We start from the raw sequence: 26,053 nt of genomic DNA on the forward strand, positions 1-26,053 counted from the left end.
CCAGCTGAGCTCCTGGCATGGCCAATGGCAGCCTTGTGACCTGCCCTACACTGTTACTGCCACAGCACAGAATGGCCATGCCCACCAGAATACTCACTGCCCCAGGGCCTGGTGGGGTTTCCATACTGCACCATGGCTGGGACAGAGGTAGCAAGCGTCCATGAAGCATCTGGATTGCACAGAAGCAGACCTACATTGATGGGGGCTTGCTAGGGATTCTCAGCATTTAGTTCACCAGAAAAAAACATACATTGCTCCTAGGCGCCGAGCTAATCAAAAATCTGAAGTGTTTGCTGCTCATAGGGTTCCTCAACATGACGAGTGCCACTAAGCAGGCGATCTGGCTTCAAGCCCTGACTCCTCAGCAGTAGGATCTGAGACGGGGTGGGCAAACTACGGCACGTGGGCCGCTTCCGGCCCATCAGAAGTTTTTATCTGGTCCTCAAGCTCCGGCCAGGGAGCAAGGTCGGGGTCTTGCCCCTGCTCCATCAGTCTGGTGTTCTCCAATCCCCAACTCACAATTCCCTTGATGGGCACCATCTTCCGGCATGCGCAAAGCCACACTGCACAGGCATGGTTGCCAGGATCGGAATCACCCCCACTGCACAGCAGCCACCCCCTAAGCAGCAGCACGCCCAGTCCCTTGCTGGTCTCCTACAGCCCCACTCTCAAGAGCCTTGAAAACGCCCAGGGGCTGCCCCTGTCCCTGCTAGGTGCCTCCACCCGTGGCAGTGCATGTATGGTCACCTTGGTGTCATTGCCTCCAGGGACCCTAGGAGTCCCCAGTACTGCCCCTGGAGAGCCCCTCCCACACCACACCCCATGTGTCCCTCCTCCCCACACCTCAGTAACATCCCTTATAGAGCCCCCCCCATGCTATACCCTATAGAGTCCCCCTCCCCCACTGGGCATTCATGGCCCACCATACAATTTCCATACCCAGATGCAGCTCTTGGGCCAAAAAGTCCCCCCACACACACATCTGAGAGGGGCACATGGTGCTGGTGCTGCAATGCCTGCTCGCTAATCAACAGAGCCATGACATTGCTAGCTGCACGCATGAGCTCAGCTGAATGGATCTGATGTGCATTTCTGCTCTTCCTGGCAGAGGAGACTCTCACTAGCCAAAGCTCCCTAGCGAGGACAAGGCTGGTGATGCAGGGGGGTAGACAGGGCCTTAGGGAAGGCTCGATTCTAGTTCTAGATGAGCGTTTTGTTGCCCAGGCTCTGGGCCCTGGAGGCACCTGCCCAGCCTGTGGGGAATTGCGCCTACAGCAGCTGGAGGGGGCTGGAGGGAACTGGGGACTGAAGGGGTGAATGGAAGCAGGTAGGCCAGGAGTATCATGGGGAATGTTCCACCCTCATGCCTGGCTGTGTTTTGGTTTCCTTGGGAACTGAACCGACATCTGAGGCTAGAGTTTGGTTCAATGTTTATTCCTGCGTTTTTGTGGTGCCGATTTTAATTTCTTGTGTGTCTCACCTTCCAATCAGACCTCTGAGGACTCCCGCAGCGGCAGTTCCCGTCACGGCCGCTGCGTTTAACACCTGGCTGCCCTGGTTCTGAGACCTGCTGGGAAACTAGCTTCTAGTCATTGCACCTGGGACCTGCACATCCCTGGGCTCATGTTCTGAAGGCCCAGCACCAGGCTATGATTCAGCAGTGGCTCGGGACCCTGGGAGTGGTTAAAGGGGAGCTACAAGCAGAGGCCCCCATCACATCCAAGGCATTTGCCTGGCTCAGAGCAGCTCCCTGGAGAGGATGAGGTATTGCTCTCTACAGCCACGCTGGGCCAGGAAGGGTTGCTTGGATCCAAGCTGCTGTTTGCTCAGCCCAGTTCTACCCCATCGCAGGGCTGGTGAAACAAGCAATGCCTTTCCCCTGTCGGCTGGTCTCACTCAGGAAAAGTTTATTCTTTTGAAGAAAAGACCTTTGCTAAAGGATGTAATCCCTATTCTTTGCTAGATCCAAACCTCTGATCCCAACAGAACCAGACTTTGAGGCCCATCCAGCACCACCAGTGGCCCAGGCCCATCTCCAGCCTCTTGGGCAGAAACCACTCTTTGTGGCCTACAGAATATGGAGGTTCTCTGAGTCCTCTTTAAATCTCCACATTCTTAAACCAAGCCCCAGTGCTCAGCTGGGGAGAACGGGCTGCACTGCCACCTGCCAAACTTCTTTATCTGAAATCAGAAGACACTATTTTGTACCCCACAGTGGATGATTTTCTGTTGGCAGAACAAGTGCTGTTCTGGGCTGTCGCTGCAGATGGCTGTTTGCTGTGATTGTTACTGGAATAAGCAATTATATTTAGTTCAATATCAGCCTTAGGAGACACCAAGGCTTATGCTGAACCCTGTAATAACTACAGGTCCACAAACAATCTCATGCCTTTCACATGAGACCAGCATGTACTAGTGAACTGAGTGCAGGAACTCCTGCCTTCAAACCGGAGTCTGCCACTTACCTCGTCAGGACAACGGAGATAACCAGAGCGCCTCTGGTGCAACTCCAGGGGGGCCAGCATAGCGTAAAAGTGGTTGGAACGAGAGGACAAATCTGAAATCTGACACAAACCGTTTGGTGACAATGATCCACTGGGCTCTCGGGTCAAGACTCGGCACTTCTCCGTCCCGTGGCTGCTGCAATGAGCCTGAGAGGCAGAAACAAAGAGCAAGTCCCTCTCCAGGGTGCATGAGATACAAATCAACACGCTGAAAGTGACGCTTCTGAGCAAAGCTGCAGGATGGTGCCAGGGGCTCAGAGACTGAACCCGTGGGGAAGGAGGGAGGGAGGAAAGACACAGAGCAAATTGTATTTCAGGAAAGAATTCCAAGCAAGTGGGCTGGAGAGCAAGAGTGCAACGCCAGAGGCAGCATGTAACTGGACCCACGGTGCTCTCCCGTGCCTCTGCTGCACAGGGTCCTGGTGAGCACTAGGGGCCAGGGCAGTGTGACAGATGCTACAGCAGTTTGAAAGCAAAACCAGCAATCACACAGCGTCTCACTCATTAACAATTGTGCCCCAGTGGGTTTCCTTAGAGCACCCTGAAGTGGGAGCCACATGTGTCCTACTCCCAGCTCTGGCACAGGCTCCCTCATTGGTCTTGAACAAGTCATGTCACTGCTCTGTGCCTCAGTTTCCCACTGTGAAATGGGGACAATATCTGCCTCTCTGGGGTGTCAGGAGAGAGAATCAACTAGAGAATCAGCAGCCTGTGAAGTGCCTGCATCCCTCAGGGCAGCAGGTGTCATGGAAGTGCCACGTTTTCTCATCATTGCCTGCAAATCACACACCTGAGTCCATTTCAGGAGCCCAAGTTCCTGTGGGTGCTAGGTGGAGCGACTCATCCTTGGCTTTAGCAGCTAGGGGCTGGAGCCAGCCACCCTTCCCCTTGGTAAAGCTTGGTGCCCACACAGCCCCAGGAACGGGGTTGCCGTGTCTGTCAAGGAGCATGTTCCCTGACCCCGCTGGGGTCACAGATGGGACAAGTCCTGCCTCAAAAGGGAATCACTCGTGTTCATTCTCTGCCCTTCCAGGCTCAAGCACTTCACACAGCCCGTACCCCCATGGCAGTGCAGCTCCTAGTACTGAGGCACGCCTAGGCACTACCACAGGTCCCAGAGCACTGTGGGCCCAGTTCAGGCCTGGCATCCTACTCCAATGAAGTCAGAGGGGTTGCCCCAGGGAGGGATCTGGCCTCTTGTGCCTGTCTCAGCCTGTACTAGCCATCTGAGCTCTTTTAAATGCTGCATTTCCCATAACCTCTCAAAGCCACAGGCTTCCAAACACTAGTAGCCTCGGCCCCCGCTCTGTGCCTTCTCCAAGCCTCCAGCTCCTCCAGGCTCAGCGCAGGATCTTCAACAGTGAAGGCTTTCCGGCAGGCTCCTGAGTCCACAACAGAAGGGGTCCAAATTTCAGCGGGGTGAGCCCCCAGCAGCTCCCCAAATCAAGCCACTAATTTCGGTGTCTACAGAACGATTTAGGAGCCTACTTTACATCTCCCATTTCTGAAAATCTGAGGCAGAGTCTCTGATCCAGGCCCCACTGCGGCTGCTGCCCCTTCTCCAAGCTCCTACTCAGCCTGCTGCTGGTAGCTGGTGGGACCGGCTGCTCGAGAGGGGAACACCGCGCCATGGGAACCACAGTAGCCAGGTGTCATTGCGTAGCAGAGAGAGGATAGATGACTAGCTCTTCAGAAGAAGAGAGATTTGGTGAACAGAGAGACCTGGTTCTGAGAACAGCCAGGAAAGGAAAAACAAAAATACCCTTTAAAAGTTCATTTGTGTTTAGGCAAATCCTAGTGGTTACAACGCTCTCGTTAACCCTCCGCTAATAATGATGATTCCTTTGAGATGCCAAGATTACTCTCACCTTGCCATTACTCCTGATTCCCATGGGAAAAGGGATGGGGGGAGAACAATCGAGTTGATTCCCTTCCTTTCATGAACAAAGCTTTATTGTGCAGAAGTAATGAAGAAAATGCCTTGTGACATTCACTAGCAAACTGCATTAGTCTAAAGGGACACTGTCATCTTGAATGATCTTAAATGACTAAATTTGTTTGGGCTTTTTAAATCAACTTTCTGATCTATCCTTATTCTAATGAGGATCAGGCCTACTCACCTTGAACTTCATCAGGAGCGTGTCCAGCATTCTAATTAACCTGTTAGAAACACTTTCCCTTCTACAGCACTTTTCATTGCAGGATCTCAATGCACCTTACATCATTAATTCTTCCAACACCCCTTTAAAAGAGGGCAGCAGCAGATTCCCTGGTTTACAGAGCAGTGAATAGACTTACCTTTGGTTACAGCCTGAGGCAGTAATGGCCAGGAACAGAACCCAGGAGTCCCAAGTCCAACTCCCCTTCTATGATCACCATTCAGTACCCTGGCTAGAATTCCATGTTCTTTCCTGAATAAAAGGAGAGCAAAGCAGCAGTTTTCCATTTATATCAGTCTTGTAAAATACAAAGTGCCTTCAATCTGCTCTGAATATGCTACCACACTGCTTCTGGCCCAGTGCTGGGCCTACGCTCAGGATCATCCTGCGACCTAATGCACTGAGCCACTCCACAGAGAATATTGCCACTCTAGGCTGCTGGCACGAGCCAGTGGTGGTGGCAGGAAGAGAACCCAGGAGCCTGAACATGCAAGGCCCTGTATAATCCCTTGCCACACTTACCCCACCCGGCTATTGGGCACATAGTGACTGAGTGGCACATGCTCGGCACCTTGTCGCTATGTCCTGTCCTCACTGGAGCACCTAGAGCCAGGCGCTTAGCTAGCACCAACTTTCACTGTCAGTGTCGCCTTCCAGTGAACTAGTCCTACCGCCGCTGCAGGCGACCCAGCGGAACTGGGGACAGCATGCCAAGGATGTCGCATGGCATTGCCACTGCCAGGGCTGCTTGTGGCACCAACGGCTTCTTGTGGCCCCCAGGGGAGGCGATCGCTCCACCCCTCCCCATTCCCTTGGGTACCTGTATTGTTCCAAACTGGCTGCAGTTTTATTCAGAGCCAACTCTGACCTGGAGGGCAGAAGGGGAGAGAGAGAGAGAGATGTGTTTCTAAAGGCAGGATCCCCTCTCAGAGCCTGACGTAAAGCACTTCAAAATCAATAGTGTCTTCAGTGGGCTTTGGGTCAGGCCGCGCCTTGACGGCAGGCCCTCAGTTCTGGAACCATTCCCCCTTGATGCATCACTCAGAGCATGCCAATGCTCCAGGCTCCGCTCGTGACCCAGGCAGCGGACATGGGGTTTCTCACTTTCACGGGGGTGCTTTAAAGGTCAGGTGATTCTTGGCTTTGCTATGCAGAACACATGCCCAAAGGGTGTCTCATGGGCTCAGCTGAAGAAGACAGAAAGAATGTAGGGTATTCTCTGCTCTCACTGATGCCAGGGGTATGGCTGAGCACATAGGGAGAGCAGAGCATGGGGAGGTAACGCACTGCTGAGCTGAGAACAGGATTTGCCCAACGGACATACCAGATGATGATTAACATGGTACTCGGCTCATCCATCTGAATCATCTGGAACAAAAAACCCACCAAAACAGTGACACTAATAATCCCTACAGCTCCCTGGAAAGGTTCAACGCTGCACAATATACTCACCCAGCACAGTCAGGCCTCATGATTCATGGCACAGTCCAATGGCTCCAGGGTCAGGAAGGATTCACACACACACACGATGTTTAGCACTGCATGGGTAATTGGGAGATGGTGTCTCTGGTTTTGGCCACTCGGGGCGGGAGGCTATCAGCCCTGAAGGATCAGCAGGTGGAATAAATTTTGTGCTTGCTACTTCTGCTGCACTCCGCACAGCCACACGTGCATTCACACCAAGCTTTGCAAAGATCCCAAATCAACATCAGAAAGAACCCAGGCGAGGAAGAGTTTCTCTATTAAACAAACTTTTATTTCATTCAAGGCAAAGCTAAATAAAACTCTATAGTGCAAAATGTGTTTTAAAGGCAACAGACCGAATGTTCCTCTACATTCTGTGTTTATTTACAACTATATGTATTTATATACACATATACATGTGTCTACAGTATACACTCATCCTTAACATCCCCTCTGTTTGAAAGGTTCTAGTGGGACACCCCATTTTAAAGAAAGGGAATAGCTCAAGAATTGGTTGAATTATTCAAGCCAGTGGAACCTTCTAAACATGCCCATTGTACAGCATATCTAAATCCATACAGGTACAGAAATGTATCTCAAAAATTGATTGTTATGTTTTCTCTACTCAAGCCAGAGGAATAATCCATGCATAGAACAGCATTGCATATCATGTGGAAGTAGAACAATGTCCGGATACCACTTCTAAAAAAGAGTAACAGGTTATGACAGCTAAAAATGATACTTAAAAAAAAAATTTTCCTCCCCAAACTTTACTTGTCTATGGAAGTTCTTCACAAAGGCTGGACTGCGGATTTCATGGGGCAACTGGAAGATTGTGTGTCTTTTGGTCTAAAATGTCATGAGCGATGATGATACATTAATAATACTTTGCATTTATACAGTACCTTTTGCCCAACGATCTTAGAGCACTTTACAAACCACCCCTGAGACAGATCAGAGTTATCAGCCCCATTTTATAGATGGGGAGACTGAAGCAGAGAGAGATTCAAATGATTTGTCCATGTTTACCCAAAGAGACGCAGCAGCAGCGCTGGGAACAGAACCCAGGAGTCCTAGCTGCCTACTCTAACCGGCAGGCAAGACTGTCAGCCACAAAGCCTACCCTTCGAGAGCATGTCACCTTTGTCCTGCACCTTGTGAAGCTCTATGCCCTGGTGTAAGCAACTAGGGCAGGTGCAGCACAGCCACGAATCATTCCCTCTTGAAAGGAACAGCCACAGACGCACCAGCACAGGGTGCTTCTTGGGTTTCCTCTACTCCAGCAGCTCCTGCAGCTGTTTGCAGACTTGAGTGCAGTTCCAAGCAGCCAGGTGGGACGCCGTGTCAATCACACTCAGATTCAAATGGCCATCATACTCCTGATGAAGTGGCACCACGTCCCCCTCTGCTCCAGTAACCCCCCTGCGCTGCTTTGACAAGCCTGTTCGTTAGCTGGGTCAGGCTCGTTCATAAACTAACTCCCAAAGAGTCCCCTGCAGTTAAATGTTCGTACACAGCTCATCCAGAATGGGCTCCCATTCTGTTACAGAGCCGGAAAGCTGTTCTTGCTCCTACCCGCATCCCGCTCCTGAAAAGCCAAGACCAGCTCTGATTCCTGATTCCTACGGGGGAAGGGGCTGGGGAGAACAGTAGAGTTTAGTTCCTTAGCCTCATGAACGAAGGCAAAGATACAGCCCACACAAGGAATGAAGGAGTTTGCTGATGACATTCAAACAACAAATAACATTATTTTAAAGGGTCACAGTCAACTAGAATTATTTTAGATGGAGAATTTTTTAAATTTCCATTTTCAGCTATAGCACCTGGGAATAGCATGTCTGGGGCTGTTTTTAATCCCTTTCATTTATATGGAGAAGGATTTTCTAGCTCCCCATGTACTCAAGGGTTTGAAGTCAGAGAACAACCCCAACTATCTCAGGCCTGTCTCTGCTCCCGCTCCTGTTTCTGTCTCAGGGTTTATGTGGCCACCCATCACTGCAGTACCCAAGCCCTTTCAATAGCAATGTCCCTAGCAAACTTCATCATGTCCCTGGCACCTCTCCCTGAACAACTGCCTGCTCTCTCTTCAATGTCAATATTGCTGCTGCTGTTACTGACAGGAGCCTCTTTGCAGGACTGGGGAACGGTGTGCATGGGAGCTTCCTGTCATCAGGCTAGAGCATGAGACAGGACGCCCCATCGATCAGCCATGAATCAGCCAAGATGACTCTAGTGTGTGGATAAAGTCATAAACAGAACAGAACTGAAAAGGTCTCTCAGGTCTCACCAGCTGTACTAACAGAAGGTGTAAGTGTCCAGAGAGAAATCCGATTTCCACATGGACAGTGAAATACAACATGTATGTTTCACCTGATCAGTTTCTACCCTTCCAAGTAGCTCTCCCCTAATGACACTGTGCCCATCTATAGCACTTGTCAGCCAAGGATTTCAAAGCACTTTACAAATGTTTACTCACCAGTGAGGTAGGTCAGTATTATTATCCCCATTTTACAGATGGGGAAACTGAGGCACAGAGAAGCAAAGCGACTTGCCTGAGGTCACACAGTGAGTCAGCAGCAGAACCAGGAACAGAACCTGAGTCCTGAATCCAAGTCCTCTAACCATGACTAGACCATACTCCCTCCCTGCATAGCGAATGGAGCTCCACATGCTTTAAGTGAAAGGGAAACCGAATGAGCCGTTTTTCCCATTTCAATCCATTATACAAATGGTTTACGTAGGTCAGCTTCTTCCATGTCTGTCACTGTATGCGCCAAGCTTTAAAGACTAAAACCGGAACTGAGGGGAAAACTACAGCAACTTCTCCCTAGAAAACCGGGCAGGTACATGCCACGCAGTGGGGAGAGCAACTGAATGTGCATCAGCCACAGCAGGACACAGGACAGGGTGAGCCGTGCAGCCAAGGCATGTATTCCAGGCTGCTCCGCCTGGCATGAGCACAGAGCATGGGCCTGCTCACAGGCCTACACAACACCTTCCTGCAGATGCATTTCACGGTGGTTTCTTCTGCCATTGGGCAGACACAGCAACTTTGACAACCTCATCTTTTCCTGGCTGTGGGGCATGGGCTGGGAAGATGCCTAAGCATGTGCACAGCGCAGAACTCAAGGAGCTGTGCGGCACTTCCACAGCATAAAAACAGGCAATCCCACCCCACCCTGGGGATAGTTCCTGGCTGAATGCCCTCAGAAATCCTGCATGGGAACTTAGCCTCCACCCTGCCCTAAGGCGGAGCTGGGAACTCTGCTGCCTGGTTCTCTCTACAGACTCAAGCAGTTGGTGCACCCTCGAATACGACCTCTGTCCGTCGGGGACGGGGCTGAAACTCACGACTCACAGGAGCCACTGAACCGTCACAGCTCACTGGGTTTAAACATGCAGCCTAGAAATGTAGCTCCATCATCTGCTCCTGCTCCTCAAGCAGCAGCCTTCCCCACTCGCTTTGCTGTCTGAAGCTGCATTCCAGCAGCCCCTCTTCCGGCCTCTGTCCCTGCTGCCTGAGCAGCCCCTCGCAACTGGGGCAACAGGAGCAGGGGACAGAACATTGGGCCCAGTTCTTCTCCCACATACACCAGGTTTACACTGGGCTTACTCCACTGACTCCCATGGCGTTACTCCTGATTTAAACCCACATAAATGAGACAGCGCAGCTGAGAGGTCTGCAACACGAAGGAAATGTAGTGTTCAGTTTGAACCGCGCCCATCCATTTCCCGATCTCCCCTGAAGGAAGCATCTGGTGAGGCAGGCAGGTGTACCCATGAGAAGGGAGGCAGACCCATTCACCAACAGTCATGGGCGCCAGTTCTTTGGCCTTTCACGCCCCACCACTCACTTCCTGGGCATCAGGAGTGACTCCACCGAAACCAGCGTAAAGCAGGCATAGGGCAAGAGAATCAGGCCCAGTGCCCTACAGCAATCATCTCATGGCCCGTGTTTACACATGCCAGCACATCAGTCTGGAGTCACGGCCTTGTCCCCAGCCAGCCTCTGGCCACTCTCCCTGCGTTTTCACTTTCTGCAGCACTACCTCTCATGATCACAGCCACTGAGGCACTGACCCAAAGCCCAGCGACATCAAGAGAAAGACTTCGGTGGGCTTCCTGCATCACTCAGGGCTGTCCTCACCTAGCACTGGCCTCCCGGGCTCTCCAGTCCCATCGCTGGAGTTCCTCATTAATACATAGCCCTCTCGCAGCCAAAGCCCCCAGGCCACCAAAGCGCCCAGCTCCTCTCCAAGGACACGACGGCCACACTGGCTTCTCTCGGGGTTCCCCCACTTGGTTCCGTTCCATGAGGTGCACTTCCCAGCACATCCCCCCAACTTCCACTGGCAGGAAAATCCCCTACGGGGCTGGTGCTATTTAAACAAATTCCAGACAGATTCCTCAGTTCGCCTGGATTGGCTCCTTCGGAAGATACTACGCTTAGTACAATCCCCAGCTCCATTCATGCTGCTCCCTATGGCACAAAGCACCCAGACATGGCAGGGATGTGCAAACCTGTTCTTCACAATCTGGTGCTCCCTACCCCCGTGGGGCTGAACAGTGCAAAGAACCTGCAGCTCTACTTGGTTATGCAGCACTGCAGGGACAGGCAGACAGCACCCAGGCCGATAAGGCGCTCGCTGCTAAAACAAAAATATTCCAGCACTGTGGGTGTTACCAAGCAACATGGCAACTTTTTGGTAAAGCCCTGTGTTCCCTGGGATGAGACAAGAGTGTGTTTGGTGGAGACGTGACCAGCGTCATAGGGCAGAGCTCTGGGAGATGGCTGAGTCCCAAAAGGACTGTCAGTGCAGCTGGTACTGGAGTGTCAGACGGCTCGGGGAGAGGACATGTTTGGTACCTCACCAGCACGTGTGGGAGACAAAACCTCCTGGGGCGGATGTCACAAAGCATGGCACCAATTCTGCACCAGCATATCCAGTGAGGGCATGGGGCTGCAGCGGTCAATCCGCACAGGGAAGAAGAAAGGATGCTCTGGTAGTTCCACAGAAAACTCCAGTGCTCCAGAGGGAGTGGCCGTGCCAGGTGGGTTCTACCAGACCAGGAAGGGTGACAATATCCTCACTGCCACCCTGTCACTCTGGACAGCAAGGGGATTCCAAGGGGCTGCTCCCATGCAGCTCACGAGCGTCACTGGGTCTGGGCACACGTAACAGAAGGCAGAATGTGGGCCTGGCTCTTTGGGAACTTTGCTAATGCAGCCTGGTGGGGATCGCAGTGCCATGCTCTAGAGCCCAGCTAGGACCCAACACAGAATCTGGACTCCTTTTCCCCTGAATGCTGCTCAGGGGGCAGGGGAGTCAAGATTTCTGAAGGTAAAAGCACAGCCAGCACTGGACACAGAACCAGCCACTGCCCTCAGCTCGTGGGCTCGGACGCACTTTGTCAATATTTCCTCTGTCCCAGGAGGACAGTCAGAAACCTGAAGATTGTCGCCCCAGCTGCCTCCTTCCAGGTGCGTGCCCATCACTGCGGAGTCTTGCAGAGTCACAAGGACCCTCCAGAAGGGAGAGAACAAGAATTACACGAGTGTCCCAGCTGCCCTTCCCCCACAAGCAGCACTGCTGCCAGCAGGACAGGGAACACCCCAGAGCAGAACAAGTGCCCTCACCATGAGCCAGGCAAGTGCTAGTGACAAAGTGCAGGGAGAGGAATGAATCCTTCCCCTGACTCCCCCCAACACTTTACTATTGACCCACCTTTTCCACGCAGAGCTCACAGGGCAGGTTTGCCAGGCAGCCAGACACAGGACCCCTGCACCTTGTGCAGCCATGTGCAAAGGAAGTCTGACTGACAGTGTTCTGCACTCCCCTTGCACTAGTGCAAGTGACGACACCAGGGGCAAGGCAGTGGAGATCCAGGCCCATAGCAATCACATAGGGTAGCAGGTGAATGGCTGCTGTATGTAACTAACGGACATAGCCCCCCTGTGACTACAGCGACTCCTGGCTGCAGCGTATTCCACCCTTGGCACCAACCGCAGCTGGTGACAGTACCACAGAGCTGCACAAGCCCAGACTGACCAAGTGGGCAGCTCACCTGCTGGGGTGGAATGGAAGTGGCAGGGGAGGGAGAGCTCGTCCCAGGAGCAGCAACAGGGGCCCCCGCTGCTACCTCAACCAGTTAGGAAAAGAGATTAAAGCCAGGCTTGGTAAAGGTGGCACTGGGCATTTGGTTCAGAAGTGTGCTTGGAATGGCAGCAGAGCCCCCTTCCTCCTTGAGCCAGCCCCATGCTCAGGCAGGGACAGGAGCATCTCTCTCTGCTGCTAGTCTTCCATGCCGCCTTGCGCTCCAGCAGGCTCTGCTCCAGGAACTAGCTGCCCTCTGCCTGATGCACAGCCTCCTCCCAGAGGTTAGCACCCCTGAGCCAGGCAGGCGACACCCACCCCCTCTCAGCTTCGCAAGGCACCGTTTCTGCTCAGTGCCCTCACGCCGTTTGTGTGTCACAACCCAGCCGCTCTCTCACACGCACCACGTGAAAACACACACACACCCCAGCTCAAGCTCCATTGCAGAGAGTACTCACTTCCTCCCAATAGAGAACAGAGCTGGCCTGCTCCTTTCCCCAGCTGCTCCCAAGCCACACAGCATTCCAAGTCTGGGCTGAGAAGTGGCGCAAATTGTAGGCCTGCGTGTAATACTGAGATGGCTCAAGCATGGTTAGTTTCAAAATACAATAGATTTCCCCTCCCTCCGCCATTAGAGTTTTGCTGCCTCATGGGTCAGACTGAGTTTGCTTCATGCCTTTGGTGGAGCTTTCTGTTCCGCCTTGGAGCCTGCCAGACCATTCTCAGTGTTGTCGATCCCTGAGGAGCTCACGAGACACTCCTTCCTAGGAGAGAGAACAGCACCTACAGCAGCTGGCTGGTGCCTGCAGCCCCCCTCAGCCTGAATGTGCACCTGGCCCCCTCTGCCCGGCGTCACTGCCCCTCCCCACCTGTCAGAGACCAGGCCGCAGGGGCGTATGCACTCAGAGCTGGGGGGAAACTCGCCCCCCACTGCAGCCATGCAGGGAGAGACGTGCAGGCATGGCTCCAAACACTAGATTGGCACTAGTGCCTGGATCCTCCCTGCTTGCCAAGAGGCACTATCATTCCCACGGGGCAGACAAGTCAAGGGACACATTGCAGGGCACAGAGGGAGTGGGCAGCAGACACCAGGAGTCCTTGGCTCACACTTTCAAAGAGCCGTGCCTTCCCCATGCTGGGCAGAGGACTCAGGACTACAACCCCAACACAGAGCTAACAGTGTTTGTGCCACATTCTCCAAGGCAAGCCCTGTGCTTCGGGTACTGCCAACAGGACTGGGCACGGCAGGTCACAGGGAACTGTCCGACCACAGGGCAGCAGCAGGCTTCTGTGCATGTCTGCACCAGTTAGACAAATGCTCGTGCTGGCCCCATGACCTGTTAGCTGGGTGTCCCTGGCCCAGTTTTACGGTTGGGGCAATGGGGAAGTGAAAAGCCAGCTAGAGGCAGAGCTGGGAACAGAACTCAGAAGAGCCCAGTTTCCAGCTCTGGGTCCAGCTTGCTGGGTCATGCTGCCTTCTGCCTTCTCCTTGTGAACACCCAGGTGTCTGGGCTGGGGAGGAGGGTCAGAAAGAGCACCGACATCCATGCATGTGGTACGCATGAGGCTGCACCCAGCACAACCCCAGCCCAGGGTTACGCACCGCACCCCCAGCCAGATGCAGCAGGGGCTGGGAGAAGGGAAGCCCATCCGTACTCACTTCTTCTCCTGAGACTTTTTGAGGATGAGCAGGACGATTTTCTTGATGACAAGGATGAGGATGAGGAGGCCGACAAGCCCGCCCACGGTTCCCACAATGATGTGCGTCAGCGTGTTGTCCACTGGTACCACTGCAGGAGAGAGCACCAGAGGAGATGTTAGTGGGTACCAGTCAGAAGAGTCCTGTTTGGTGCTCAGGGTGGGGGTGGGGATGTGCAGGGTGCATGGGATGTGGGCGGGCTGGGGACATCAGGGGTGCAAGAGTCAGGGCAGAAGGCTGGGGGCCTGTGAGGGGGGTGCAGATATCAGGGTAGCGGGGTTGGGTATGTGTGGGGGTGCCAGAGTCAGGGCTGGGGTCATGGGAGGGGGTGAAGGAGTCAGAGGGCTGGGTGGTACAGGGCTCAGGGCAGGGGTGTGGGGGGGAGGGGCTGCAGGGTTCAGGGCAGAGGGCTAGGTGACTGCCCCCCCAGAACCTCCAACCCCCCTCCCCCGCTCCTTGTCCCAACTACCCCCTCTTGGGAGCCCACTCCCTATCTAAGCCTTCTTGCCCCTTGACCTCTGACTGCCCCCGTAGCACCCTACCCCCTACCTGTCCCCTGACTGCCCCAACCTTTATCCACACCCCCGCACCCAGACAGAACCCCCTGGACTCCCATGCCCCATCCAACTGCTCCCTGCCCCCTGACAGGACCCCCAGAACTCTGGACCCATACAATCCCCCTGCTCCCGGCCTGCCCCAACCCCTCTCCACACCTCTACCTCCTGACAGCTCCCCCCAGAACTCCAACTCATCCAACCCCCCACAGCTCACTGTCCCATGACCACCTTCTCCAGAGACCCCCCCCCACCCTAACTGCCCCCCCAGGACCCTCCTTGATCCCTGTCCCCTGACTGCCCTGACCCCTATCCACCCCTCACCTCCTAACAGACCCTGGGACTCCCATGCCCCATCCACACCCCCTGCTCCCTAACTGCCCCCTCCAGAGACTCCCACCCCAACCACCCCCCCAGGATCCCACCCGCCCATCAAACCCACCCTGCTCCCTGTCTCTTGACTGCCCCCACCTCCCCGACCCCCTTACCATGAGGCTTCTCACTCATCCGGAGTTTTGTCGCTGCCACGTGCGCACAGCCCCACCCCTCAGAGCACTGCGCATGTGGCGGCGGGGCTGTGGATGAGTGAGGAGCGGTCTTCCCTCCCCATGGAGCCAAATGCTGCCCCACGGGAGCGCGCAGCCCCGGCCCCCAGAGCACTGTGCACACGGCGGAAGGGCTCCAGCGGAAGGGGGCGGAAGGCATGGGAGGTGCCGGCGCCTTGCTGCGCTCGGCCAGCGCTCTGGCCAGGGAGCGCGGACCCTGCAGCTTGCCACGTCGGCAGGATTTTTAATGGCACACTGGAATCCTGGCAGGCTCCAGCATGCCATTAAAAATCAGCTTGCGTGTCCTCTTTGGCATGCGTGCCATAGGTTGCCGACCCCTGCTCTAGTCTCTGCTGCCCCAAGCTTTCTCCAGCAACCACACAGCTCATGGTTCAACTAGACCGTAACCCATGGAGGGAGCTTGCCCCATGAATGCCCTTCTTGTGCCCCTGGCTCCTGGCCTGTAGCAGGGCCGACAGGGGATGGCCCATATCTTTATCTTAGCCATTGTCTCCTGGAGAGATTGTAGGTGTCTCAGGTTGTGGGTGCTCAGCGTGAGGGGTCTCAAGTTAGGCATCCAAAATAGATCAAGGGAGCTAAAAGCCAGAGCCCACTCAGAGGTCAGCCTTACTTCTTGGCAGGAGGAGGGGTGTGAAGTGAAAGACCCCCAATTCTGCCAATGCCCCTCGGCCAATCCAGCCTTGATCCTCTCCTAAAGAGGTGCTTCTCCTGGGGCTCTTTTCTGAGGTGGACGCAGCCATTTGCTGAAGACTAACTAGAATATACACTGGTCACCCGAGCCAGACTAGAACTCCTGCGAGCAGATTCTACTTTCCTTTACACTGATGGAAACCCAACAGAACCCAGCAGTCCTGAGTCCCAGTCCCCTGGTATGCCACTAGCAGCATATCTTGTTTTAGCTTTGCCCGATCCCGCTGGTCACTCAGGGGAACCTTTGTCTATCGGCACCAGCGGAGTGAGGGTGGGAGGGCTCCTCCTGGCAGACACTTACTCTCCTGGACCACTTTGAGGATGATGGTGGCATTGTGTTCAGCATTCATTTCCTTTGGGTTCTTCACATGGCAGGTGTACTTCCCAGCGTCATCAAAGTCCACAAACATGGAGATGGAGATGTTGTTTTCCCTCCCAGTGGTTGTGCCAGTTAACCGAACCCGAGGGTTTGCATACAGCATCGTCGGCTCGGACACTTTGTTCTTTATATGCCCACGATATATCTGCAGTGGGAGGGAATGCACCAGGATGCTGAGCAAGCAAACAGCACAGCCAAGCCACAAACTCAGCAAGCCCCAGACAAGGGGAGGCCTTGAGAGCTCTGCCAGCTGAGTCAGACACAACTCAGGGGTGGTACAGGCACAGAGGTACCAAGGCTGAGGGTTTGCAACCATGTTGCATCCAGGTTAGGGACAAGCAAGTTGTACCAGTGCCGTGGACAATGACAGCTGTAGCGTAGACATGGATTACAAGGGGACAAGAAATTCTCTTCCATCCCTCTCTGGCTTTCCAAGGATTTTGTCTCCTCCGGGCTAGGGGTAGAATCAATCTAAATGCTTGGCTTTTGCCCAGGGCTCCCAGAGCCAGTTATTCCTCTCAGCACATCTGTTTCCCACCCTTGAGATGTCTCCTGCATGCTAGGTATGCACCACTGAAATGCAACAGTCATCAAGGGGCTGAGCAGAGTGGAGGGGGGTCTTTTAATGGAGGCAGAGCAGAACCATACTCCATGCATACTGCCCCCTCCTGACTCTTCAGCACGAGGTTAACTCTCCCACTCCTCGCCTGCATCTGGCCAAATGCTAGGGGTGGCTCTTCTCCTTATTAAGCCACGTTTGTATGAAATGACAATGTAGTTTAGTGCCTGTTGGGCCCCAGAACTGTTCCCCTCCCTCCTTTCTGCACACACACACATACACCCACCACCTCCTGCCTCCCACATGAAAGGCAGAAGCAGCTGAATGCTTGGGGCAAAGAATGGGGCAGTCCAGTCAACATCATGAAAGCAGCCGGCCTGTCTCTGTTGCCAGGTGGCTGCATTAGCCACCTTCTGCCCCTAGGAATCCATGAGCTGCAGTGCCTATCTCAGAAGCAGACACAGCCATGTGAAGGCCAACGCAGAGGAGCTGTGCATTCCAGCAGCTAGTGCTGTGCATACCTGGCCAGAGAGGCAGGCTCCAAAGTCCTCTCCCAGCTGGCCAAGGCTGGGAGGGCTGCAGGGCAGCTGGGCTGACAGGAGGAAGCAATGCCTCACACTAGCAGGCAGAGGGGCGAAAAGTGATGCCTCTCAGAACCAATGACCCTTTGGCATCTCATGGCGAGCATGAGAAAGGGCCTGTTTAGCTGGAAAATTTTGCTCAGTGCTGACCTGCTCCTGAGTGAAACGGGACATTTCCAAGCCGAAGCTCACAGACATGCCTACAGGAAATGAAATGGTGACTTTGCTGTGGCCAAACCTAGCGGTGCCTCCTGTGGGCCGTTATGGTGCCCAGCCAATGGGGTGCAGTGGGCTCTGAGAGGGAAATTGCCAAACTAGATCCCTCACGGCCAGCAGGGTGTCCTAAAGCAGGAGAAACGGGATTCAAATCACTGTTTGAAGCGCTAGCCGCCGGTCTGTGCCGGGGGGACCCAGGAGAACTGGCAATCAAACCCAGCGAGGAGCAGAGCGTGCCACGCACCACTTCAGTGCTGTTGTAATACCAAGTGAAGTCAAGGTCCTTGAAGCCTATGCAGGTGGTGAAGATGCAGGGCAGCTGCACTTCTGAGCCGTTCAGAGCCATCACAAGGTTGTTTTTCCCCACTGAGACCTCCAAGGTGACGGTCGTGGCGAAGAGATGGAAACCTGTCCAGGGAAAGAGAGAACAAAGACACATCAGTTTCCACAGCGGCAGCACCCAATACCCGATTCCCATTCAGAGACAGCATCTCCTGGGGCATGCCCAGAGGCTGCAGTCATGCAGTCACCTGGTAACAAGATGAGATTGCTGCTCCATTAATTGGGCTGCCTGGAGGCACCACATGCCTCAGACTAACCTAGCCAGTCCTCGCGCTGCCTTCCTAGAGGACACAGAGCAGGACAGAGCCTCAGGACCACGCCCTGGGAAAAGGCAATGGAGAGCAGCAGCGTCACCATTCAGCAGGGAAGGGAGCATTTCCCAGCTCTGGCCTTTCACTCCCAGGCCCCTGGAGTCCACACTCTGGAGCTCTCAGTCCTGCTCAGGTGTCTACAAGCCAAGCACCACCCCCACAATCCAGGCTGGATGGGTCCTGGCATCTGGGCCATGGCCCAGGGCAGGGCAGGGCAAGGCCGCAAGGGGGAGCTGTTCTGGAGGGTGAGAAAGGAGACATTAGTCATGAGGCCCAACCCCACCCTCGAGCCAGAGGGATTATGAGACCTTTGATAAATGACACCGGGGTGAACCTGTTCTCATGTTTAACGCTGGAGAGCAGCACAGGGGTTAGGTGCTCCCTGGAGGGGTCAGAGCCAGCCAGGCCCAGAGGAGCCAAAGGAGAGTGGCAGTGCCAGAGAGTGTTTACGAGAAGTTCGACTTTCCAGGGCAGGATTTCCCTGTGACCGTCCTAGAGGAGAGAGGGTCTGTCTGGTTAGATCTGCCCCTTCTCACCAACCCCCCAGCCACCCATCGCTGCTGGGGAGCAGGATTGCTGGCCCATCAGGCTCCAGGAGGGACAGGCTCCCCTGGGGTCATCAGTCAACTCCTCACCCTCAGCGCAGTATTGTCCAGTGCTGCCTGCGTCCCCCAAGGAGGCAGGGAGGTGGGGTGGGGTGCCTGAGCAGAGATGCTCCCTCCAGAGGAGCCACCTCCCTCAGCCCCACATCCTCACTCAGTGCAGCTGGGCCTCCCCTTCCTGGGGGAAAGGGCAGGGCAAGGCTGCTTCGCAGGGTCTTTAAGAACTCTGTCCAGACAGGCGCAAGTGAGCTACATAAATTAGTGAATGTTTGCTATAGCTGTCACTGGCTTCTTCCAAAAATGTCCTTGAGCCCAAGCCCTTCGAGCAAAGCAAACTGGAGCAATCACAAAACACATTTTAAAATCAAGGTAAAAAATTCCTACATTGTGACATGGCAAAGAGCAGGGTGGTGTAGCTCAGCACAAGTCCCGTGGCAGCAACCAATCAAAGGCACCAAAACAGAGGAGGCCTGTGTAGACGTGTGTCCTTTCTGCCCCTGCCTCCATTGTTAATGCGGCAGCTTTAGAAGACTTCTCTTTGCTGCTCTCAGATCAAGAAATTTGAGTTGCCCCGTGTTGCCAAGATCAAGGGTGGTTGCTTGAGACATCAGAAGGGCTGTTCAAACATGCAGCAGGGCCCAGTCCCCACTGCTCTGCACTGGGGGACAGCGCTTATTCTCATCACCGCAGAGCGGGCTTAAAACATTAACGAAGCTGAATTCTTCGCTCGCTCTAGCCACTGGCGGCATTTTAAATCCTCTGCCCACCCGGGCATGAGACACACACACCCCCGAGCAGGGCAGCAGGAAACACGAAGCCAGGAGCAGCGAGGTTTTTGCAGCATTGTCCCATTTCTTCTCCACAGGGAACACCCACTGGACTGGCCTGGGGAGGAAAGAGCTGGCACCTTCCCATGCACTAACAGTGCCCAGCTGCAGCACCGTCAACCAAAACTCTCAAAGCTCTTTGCTAACATTAAACCTCCCAGCACCCTGCAGCTTGGCTGAATTCCCAGGGGGTCCCACAGTCAGTGGCAGAACTGGGACTGGAACCCAGGCAGGAGCTCTAACTCCTCATTACCTGGCCTGCTCTAATCACTGAAAACAACCCTCACATAACCCCGTCCGCATTGCACTGGGCTTGCCCGAGCAGACTGCACCTGAAACAACCTAACCAGCCATGGGACAGGTCAGGACAGCACCTGAAATCGACTGGAGCAGCCAGCGTCCCACTGTGAGGCAGAAACATGACCCGGAGGGCCTAGTGCAATGGACGGCTGGGATTCACCTAAATGGCCACTGGAGGCCTCTGTTGTTTTACAAAAGGGCTGCAGAAGAGCACTTCTATCACTAACAACAATCAACCTGGCCCCATCCCACAGACGGCTCACTGGGGACAGACCCCCTTCCCCAGCCTCCTCCTCCCCACCCCCTGCCACACAGCACCAAGGAGGGAAGAGCTCACAATCCGCTTGGAGCAGAATCCAGCTTTGCCATCGGACAAGAACCTTTACACTTCAGCCCTTTTCCTAGGTACCTCGGCGTGCTGGCATGGCTACAACCACCCCTTTGAGGTACAGGAGTTGGACAGTCTGTGAGGGTCCCTGAAGGAGAGCAGAGCTGTTAGCACTTCCTCTGTGGTAATATCGAGGTACCACTCCCTCTCTGCCCAGAGTCCTGCTTGGGGGTGGCTCTGGCTAACCAGACCTGACCATGCAATGAGCCTCACGGCCGCAGCCACTGAAAAGCAGAATTAAATTACTCAGCTGCAGACAATTTGCACTGAGATTCCTTCCCCCCTACCCCACCCCCGCCTTTTGTGTTTAAGCCTGGCTGAGTTGCCTGAGGTACAAAGGGGTCTGATTTCTTTCCTGAGATCAGAAGAACCAGCACCTGGTCTCAGAACTCAAGATGACTCCAGCTTAAAACATCTGAGCCTCTGTTCTAACTATGACAACGCATGGCCAGTTTTTCCTTCTTAAAATGAGGCTGCCCTTGGGTTATCTGGATTGGGATTTTCAAAGACACCTAAGGGAATTAGGCACCTAAATATCACTGGACTCCAAGCTCCTTTGAAATCCCAGTCCCTCTCTCTCTAATTTCTCCAACTCATTTAAAATTATCTTGAGAACCAACAGCTCCTTGCCCTACCAGAAGCCCCTCACTGGAGTTTTCCAACAGGCAGTGGGTTTTAGGTGCTGAAAATTCAATTAAATTCTTGTTTTCAGATTCTCTGTTCAAAGCAGGGCCAGCTCCAGGCACCAGCAAACCAAGCAGGTGCTTGGGGAAGCACATTTTTAGGTGTGGCATTCCACAGACAGCCTTTTTTTTTTTTTTTTTTTTTGCACTTGTGGTGGCAAAAGCTGGAGCCGGCCCTGGCAACAGCAGTGCATCCTGCACAGGGGGGTGCCCTGGGGCTGCTGCGGTTCGCGTCGGGGAGCAGCGTCCGCACTTTATGGCTGGGCAGGCTCTGAGCGCAGGATACTCGGGCTAGGGGCTGCACCATTGGGCGCACAGAGCCGCCTGCAGGTGCCACAGGGCAGCCGCCCCCAGCACCGCAGCCGGGGCTGGGCTAAGCGGCCCGAGCCACCCAGGGACTGCAGCAGGGCAGCCAGGAGCAGCAGCTGGGCCACAATGGGGACCGGTGCCCCTGGCGCTGCCGTGCGGGGCCCGCGTCCCACTCTCCAAGGCTCCGCTCCTTTGGGGCTCCCCTGCCCTGGCTCCTCAGCCCTCTGCCAGACGGTACCCCGGCTCTGCCGTCCCAGGTCTTGGCCGGTCCTGGAGGCGGGAGCCCTGGCTGGAGGGACCCTGGGCTGATGCGTGGCCCGGGAGCCTCACTGCTTATCCCGACCCTGCCAGCGCCGGACTGGCTGGAGGCGAGGGGGGAAGCCCAGGGCTGGGGCGGCAGGGGGGCGATGGAGGAGCCCAGGCCTGAGGTAGGGGGAAACAAAATTTTCTTTGCTTGGGGCAACAAAAAAGCTAGAGCCGGCTCTGGTTCAAAGAACAACCCCCTACACAGACTAGGACAATGCCTAGCAGATAACGACACCCTCGGCAGGTACAGGACACTGAACCAGCCATATGTGGGGCCTGCTGGGACGGAGAAAACAGCACCAGAAAAAGCTGCCACAGCGTGTCCTGGCTCCTAGCCCCTGGATGTAGCCAGGGCACTTTACGGAACCTCCCCCAAGCTCAAATTTGGGTGTTATGCTCCAAGCAGGGCCCTAGATATGCATTTCTTTCCTCTGCTGGGAAGGAAGGTATGACAAATATTTTTAAATCCATAACTATTAATATTCTCTGCTGCATTAAACACTCACAATTGTTTCCTCTGGTCCCTGACACATATTTTCCCCATTTAATTTTAGCAGTTAGCTGGCTGTACCCCCTGCTAGCAGATCAGCAGAGCAAGAATGATGGCGCCTATGAGAGAAAACACCGAAGGAGACACCACTGCGTATATATTAGTATTTGACGCAGGTAAGGCAAAGGCCTGGGAGCCAGGGTTCTGTTCCTGGAGCGACCTTGGCAAGTCACTTATCCTCAGTGCCTCAGATTGCACATCTGCAAAATGGAGGTCATCCGCCCCAGTCCTGAGTGAAGCACTGGGAGATTATGGATGAAAGTGCAATGCCGAGTACCTACGACTCGCTGCAGAGCAGCGGAAATCAAAGCAAGCTATTTGCTGTGGGTTGATCTTTCCTCGTGGAAACAGAGTTGACTTTTAAAATGTAAATATTTTTTGAGGAGGAAGAAACAATAACTTTAGTGTTTATGGGACTTACAGAAATGGTTAAAGCTACTAAATGACAGTAACATAGGAACAGAGGCTCAGAGAGGTCTAGTGTGTAGAAAGATGCACACTGTCATACAGGACCATATCATTGCAACAGTGGCTGGGATGGTGCAAACTGTCCAGAATTAATTGACTCTATTTATTTGGGAGCCTTGTTACATTTGATGTTCTTCCTAAAGCACCAGCTCCTGGAGTCCTGTGATTACATGAGACTCTCAAGTTTCCTTTAGAACAAAAGTAAGTTCCAGCCCTCCAGACTGCAGAAAAAAGCCTGAACACATGGCCTGAGAGCTCCCTAAAGGCTGAGAAACCAGCCATCGGGAAAGAGCCCAACATTTAGTATTTTGTAAAAGTCTCCTGATTTGGGGGGCTCGACTCCTGATTTGTGAGCCCTTGGCACCATTGCTCCAAACCGGTGCCTGTCTCCAAGCCCTGACAACCATGCGCTCCAGCCCCCAGACACAACTCCCTTGGACTAGTTACCAACAGCAAGTTCCTGCCTCACCCCTCAACACAGGGCACCCTCACTGACAGGGTGCAAGCCTGGAGTCACCCCACTGTCAGGGCCGGCTCTAGCAATTTTGCCACCCGAAGCACAGCGGCACGCCGCGGGGGGCGCTCTGCCGCTCGCCCGTCCCGTGGCTCTGGTGGACCTCCCGCAGGCGTTTCTGCGGATGGTCCGCTGGTCCCGCGGCTCTGGTTGATCTGCCACAGGCGTTTCTGCAGAGGGTCCAATGGTCCCGTGGCTCTGGTGGAGCTGCCGCAGACGTGTCTATGGGAGGTCCATCAGAGCCGCGGGACCAGCAGACCGTCCGCACCCACGCCTGCGGCAGCTCCACCAGAGCCGCCTGCCGTCCTCCCAGCCATCGGCAGGGCACCCCTCGTGGTGTGCCGCCCCAAGCACCCGCTTGGCGTGCTGTGGCCTGGAGCCGGCCCTGCCCACTGCCATCACTGGACTCTGGCAGTCTCCTTTGGCCAGGAGAGCAGAATTTGGCCCATGGCTGCCCAGAGGATTCAGGGGCCCCTTCCACACAAAAAGTTGCCAAACTATAGAATACTATATTCTTGTGGGGGCCCCTCTGGGGCATGGGACAAATTGCCTCACTTGCCCCCGCCCTGAGCCCGGATTTGGCCTTGTGCTGTCTGAGGCTCCAGCAAGGCAGAAACTCGGGCGATTAGCGGCAGGACGTGGCTGGCACTTCCTTACCGGCAATAAACGTCGTTACGGGTTAGGAGAGGCCCCAGGAGCTCGCCCCCGTGCACTGCAGCAGCGGTTTCTGCTCCGCAATAGGGCAGAGCAGCCTTGTCACCCAGACGGGGGCCTCCCGGAGCCGCAGCCTCAAGCCGGAGCCTGGGGCGCCAAGCGGGTCGCTCTGTGCCCCGGGGGTGGGGAGCCCCGAAAAGCGGAGCCCTCCGGCCCGAGGTGTCTCGCTGACCCCGGGGCCTGGGCTACGCTCCCAGCCCCTGCCCCGGTCCCCTGGCTCCCCTTACCCAGCAGAGCCGCCGCCGGCCAGCTCCGGCCGAGCCGGGCGCCGCTCCCGTCCGCTTGTGCCATCCTCTGTGCCGGGCAGCTCGGGGCAAGCGGCCGCCGGCGCGCCCGGTCCTGGCGCAAGGGGCAGGGGGACGAGGCTCGAGCCAAAGTCCGGCTGGTCCCCGCAGCAGCTGCAGCATCCGGCCGGGGCTCCGCGCAGCCAAGTCGGAGGGACGCGGCGTCCGCAGGCGGGGGCGAGGCGGGCGCGCTGCCACGGGCCGGCTGAGGATGCTGCGGAGAAGCTGCAGCCGGGGAGGCGCCTGCCGGGCATCTCGCAGCACCGGGCGGGGCGGGCGTCGAAGCGGCCCGGCTGCGGCTGGGCGGGGCTGGGTTTGCGGCGCTGCAGTTCTGCGGTGCGCGCTGTGCCAGGGACACGTGGCTCCCCGACTGCAGGCAGGGCGGCCCCGCCGCAGGGCCGGGCTCAGCCTAGCGGGCCCCACCTGGCCCCCTGCTCCTGGATTATTCCTCCTGGAGTGCTGCCGCCGTATCGCCCCTGGCTTCAAAATCCCAGGGTCTGCCCCTTCAGTCCAAGTAGACTCTCCCCTAGCTACCAGCAGCACAGAGTCTATGACACACAGACGAGCCGTGCTGAATCCACCCAACAGCAGAGCCACACAAGCACTGGACCCTGTATTACACGGTTACTCTGGGTAGCTGCTCCCTGGGAAATTCACTGCTCCTTTTCCTCAGCAATGAAATAATGTGTTTCTAGAGCATCTTGCAGTTAACACCCGGTCATTCTCGCACCACTGGTGGGAGCCAGATAGACGGGTGTGCCGCTGCGTAAAGAACCCCTGCTGTAACCACTAGACAACACTACCCTGCTAGGCTTTTGGTGAGGAGCCTTGGGTGCCTTCTCACGTATTATTGTGTATACTTTTACTTCTCCTCTGGTTTCATCAGATTCCCCTTCACTCATAGGGGGCTTTGTTTCTCGGTCAAGTTAATTAAACACACATAGTTGTGGGGGAGGGGGTTAAGGAATAGTGACATAATTGTAGTGGCAACGTTGTGACTGCCACGAAAGAGATTCTTGGGTTTCCTCCAGTCACAAGGCATCATCAAATAGCCTGAAATTGCAATTGCCTAGAACCTTTTCTAATCCACTGTGCATTCTCAATGAGTTTATGTTTTGCTTACACATGCCTTGGTGGGTGACAGGATCTCTGTGCATAGTTTGCACAGAGATCCTGTGCAAGAGAGATGTATAGGGGTTGTGTGATTGCAAGGAAAGTTATCATTCAGCAGGAGCGAAGTGCTGTTAATTTGAGTAGAAAATCCACATCTGGAACTAAGAATGGCACCTGCCTCTATATGCACTGAAGCCAAAATGTGCAACGGTGGCTACTGGTTTGGGGTGTCTCCTTTGTGGAGGGCCCGGCCTGACACCTCGGTTCTCATTCTGAGAGGTAAAAGGCATCCACTGATTTTAACTGGCCCCAATCACCCTCTTGAAGAACATAACTATTGGAACAGACTAGCTGGGGAAGTGGTGGCTTCTCAGGCTTCTGCTGTCCTCAAATGGAGAGTGCTGCCTTTCTGGCAAAGATGCTTTAGTCAAGCAGAAGCTCTAAGGGCACGCCCTGGTCCCTGGATGACATGCGATAGCCTGGCGTTTACGGGTCATACTGGAGGAGCTGAGACACCCTGCTGGAGGTAAAACTAGCGATGAAGGGGCATGAAGGCTAATAAAGGAACAACTGGTTCATGGAATTAAAACCTCTGGGTAGGGAAGGCTTCAGTCTAGCTCAACCAGCTCTTTCTAGCATGTCCCTGTGGCATCCAGTAACAGAATGCCTGACCCTGCAAGGTGCTGAGCACCTCCTATGATGCACCGGTGTCCTCCCTCAGCACCTCGCAGGATGAGACCCTGTAGGGAACAGGGACCTGGCAAATGGGAACAGCCATGCAAATGTTTCTCTCATGCAGCTAGAAGACAACCATGGGGTAAAATCCAGCCCAGAATTTAAGCTCCTAATTAGTTATCAGCAGAGCCCTGTAGGCCT

The 26,053-nt window shown here is 54.8% G+C and overlaps 2 protein-coding genes across 2 annotated transcripts in view; both read right to left on the bottom strand.

The window, feature by feature from the left end:
• LOC116822944 (T-cell surface glycoprotein CD3 delta chain) overlaps positions 1 to 26,053 on the bottom strand; it is a 341,703-nt gene that overhangs the window by 198,492 nt on the left and 117,158 nt on the right. The window lies entirely within an intron of this gene.
• On the bottom strand, positions 12,730 to 17,869 carry SCN4B (sodium voltage-gated channel beta subunit 4). The gene is made up of 4 exons (XM_032777198.2): positions 17,711 to 17,869; positions 16,033 to 16,255; positions 13,883 to 14,012; positions 12,730 to 12,986 (listed from the first exon to the last, which is right to left on the bottom strand). The coding sequence occupies exons 1-4, from the start codon at positions 17,810 to 17,812 to the stop codon at positions 12,893 to 12,895; spliced, it is 549 nt and encodes a 182-aa protein (XP_032633089.2). The 5' UTR covers positions 17,813 to 17,869; the 3' UTR covers positions 12,730 to 12,892.

This window comes from Chelonoidis abingdonii, chromosome 18 (assembly GCF_003597395.2).
Source record: "Chelonoidis abingdonii isolate Lonesome George chromosome 18, CheloAbing_2.0, whole genome shotgun sequence".
NCBI classification, from domain to species: Eukaryota; Metazoa; Chordata; order Testudines; family Testudinidae; genus Chelonoidis; species Chelonoidis abingdonii.

What these genes read in the sequence shown, in the direction of transcription:
- SCN4B (XM_032777198.2), bottom strand. Translation starts at nt 17,812, where the DNA reads ATGGCTCTGAACGGCTCAGAAGTGCAGCTGCCCTGCATCTTCACCACC. An exon ending in ATTACAACAGCACTGAAGTG is followed by an intron (nt 16,256 to 17,710) that starts GTGCGTGGCACG and finishes CTCCCACTGCAG; the next exon opens with ATATATCGTGGGCATATAAA. An exon ending in AAAAAGTCTCAGGAGAAGAA is followed by an intron (nt 12,987 to 13,882) that starts GTGAGTACGGAT and finishes TCTCTCTCCTAG; the next exon opens with GAAGGAGTGTCTCGTGAGCT.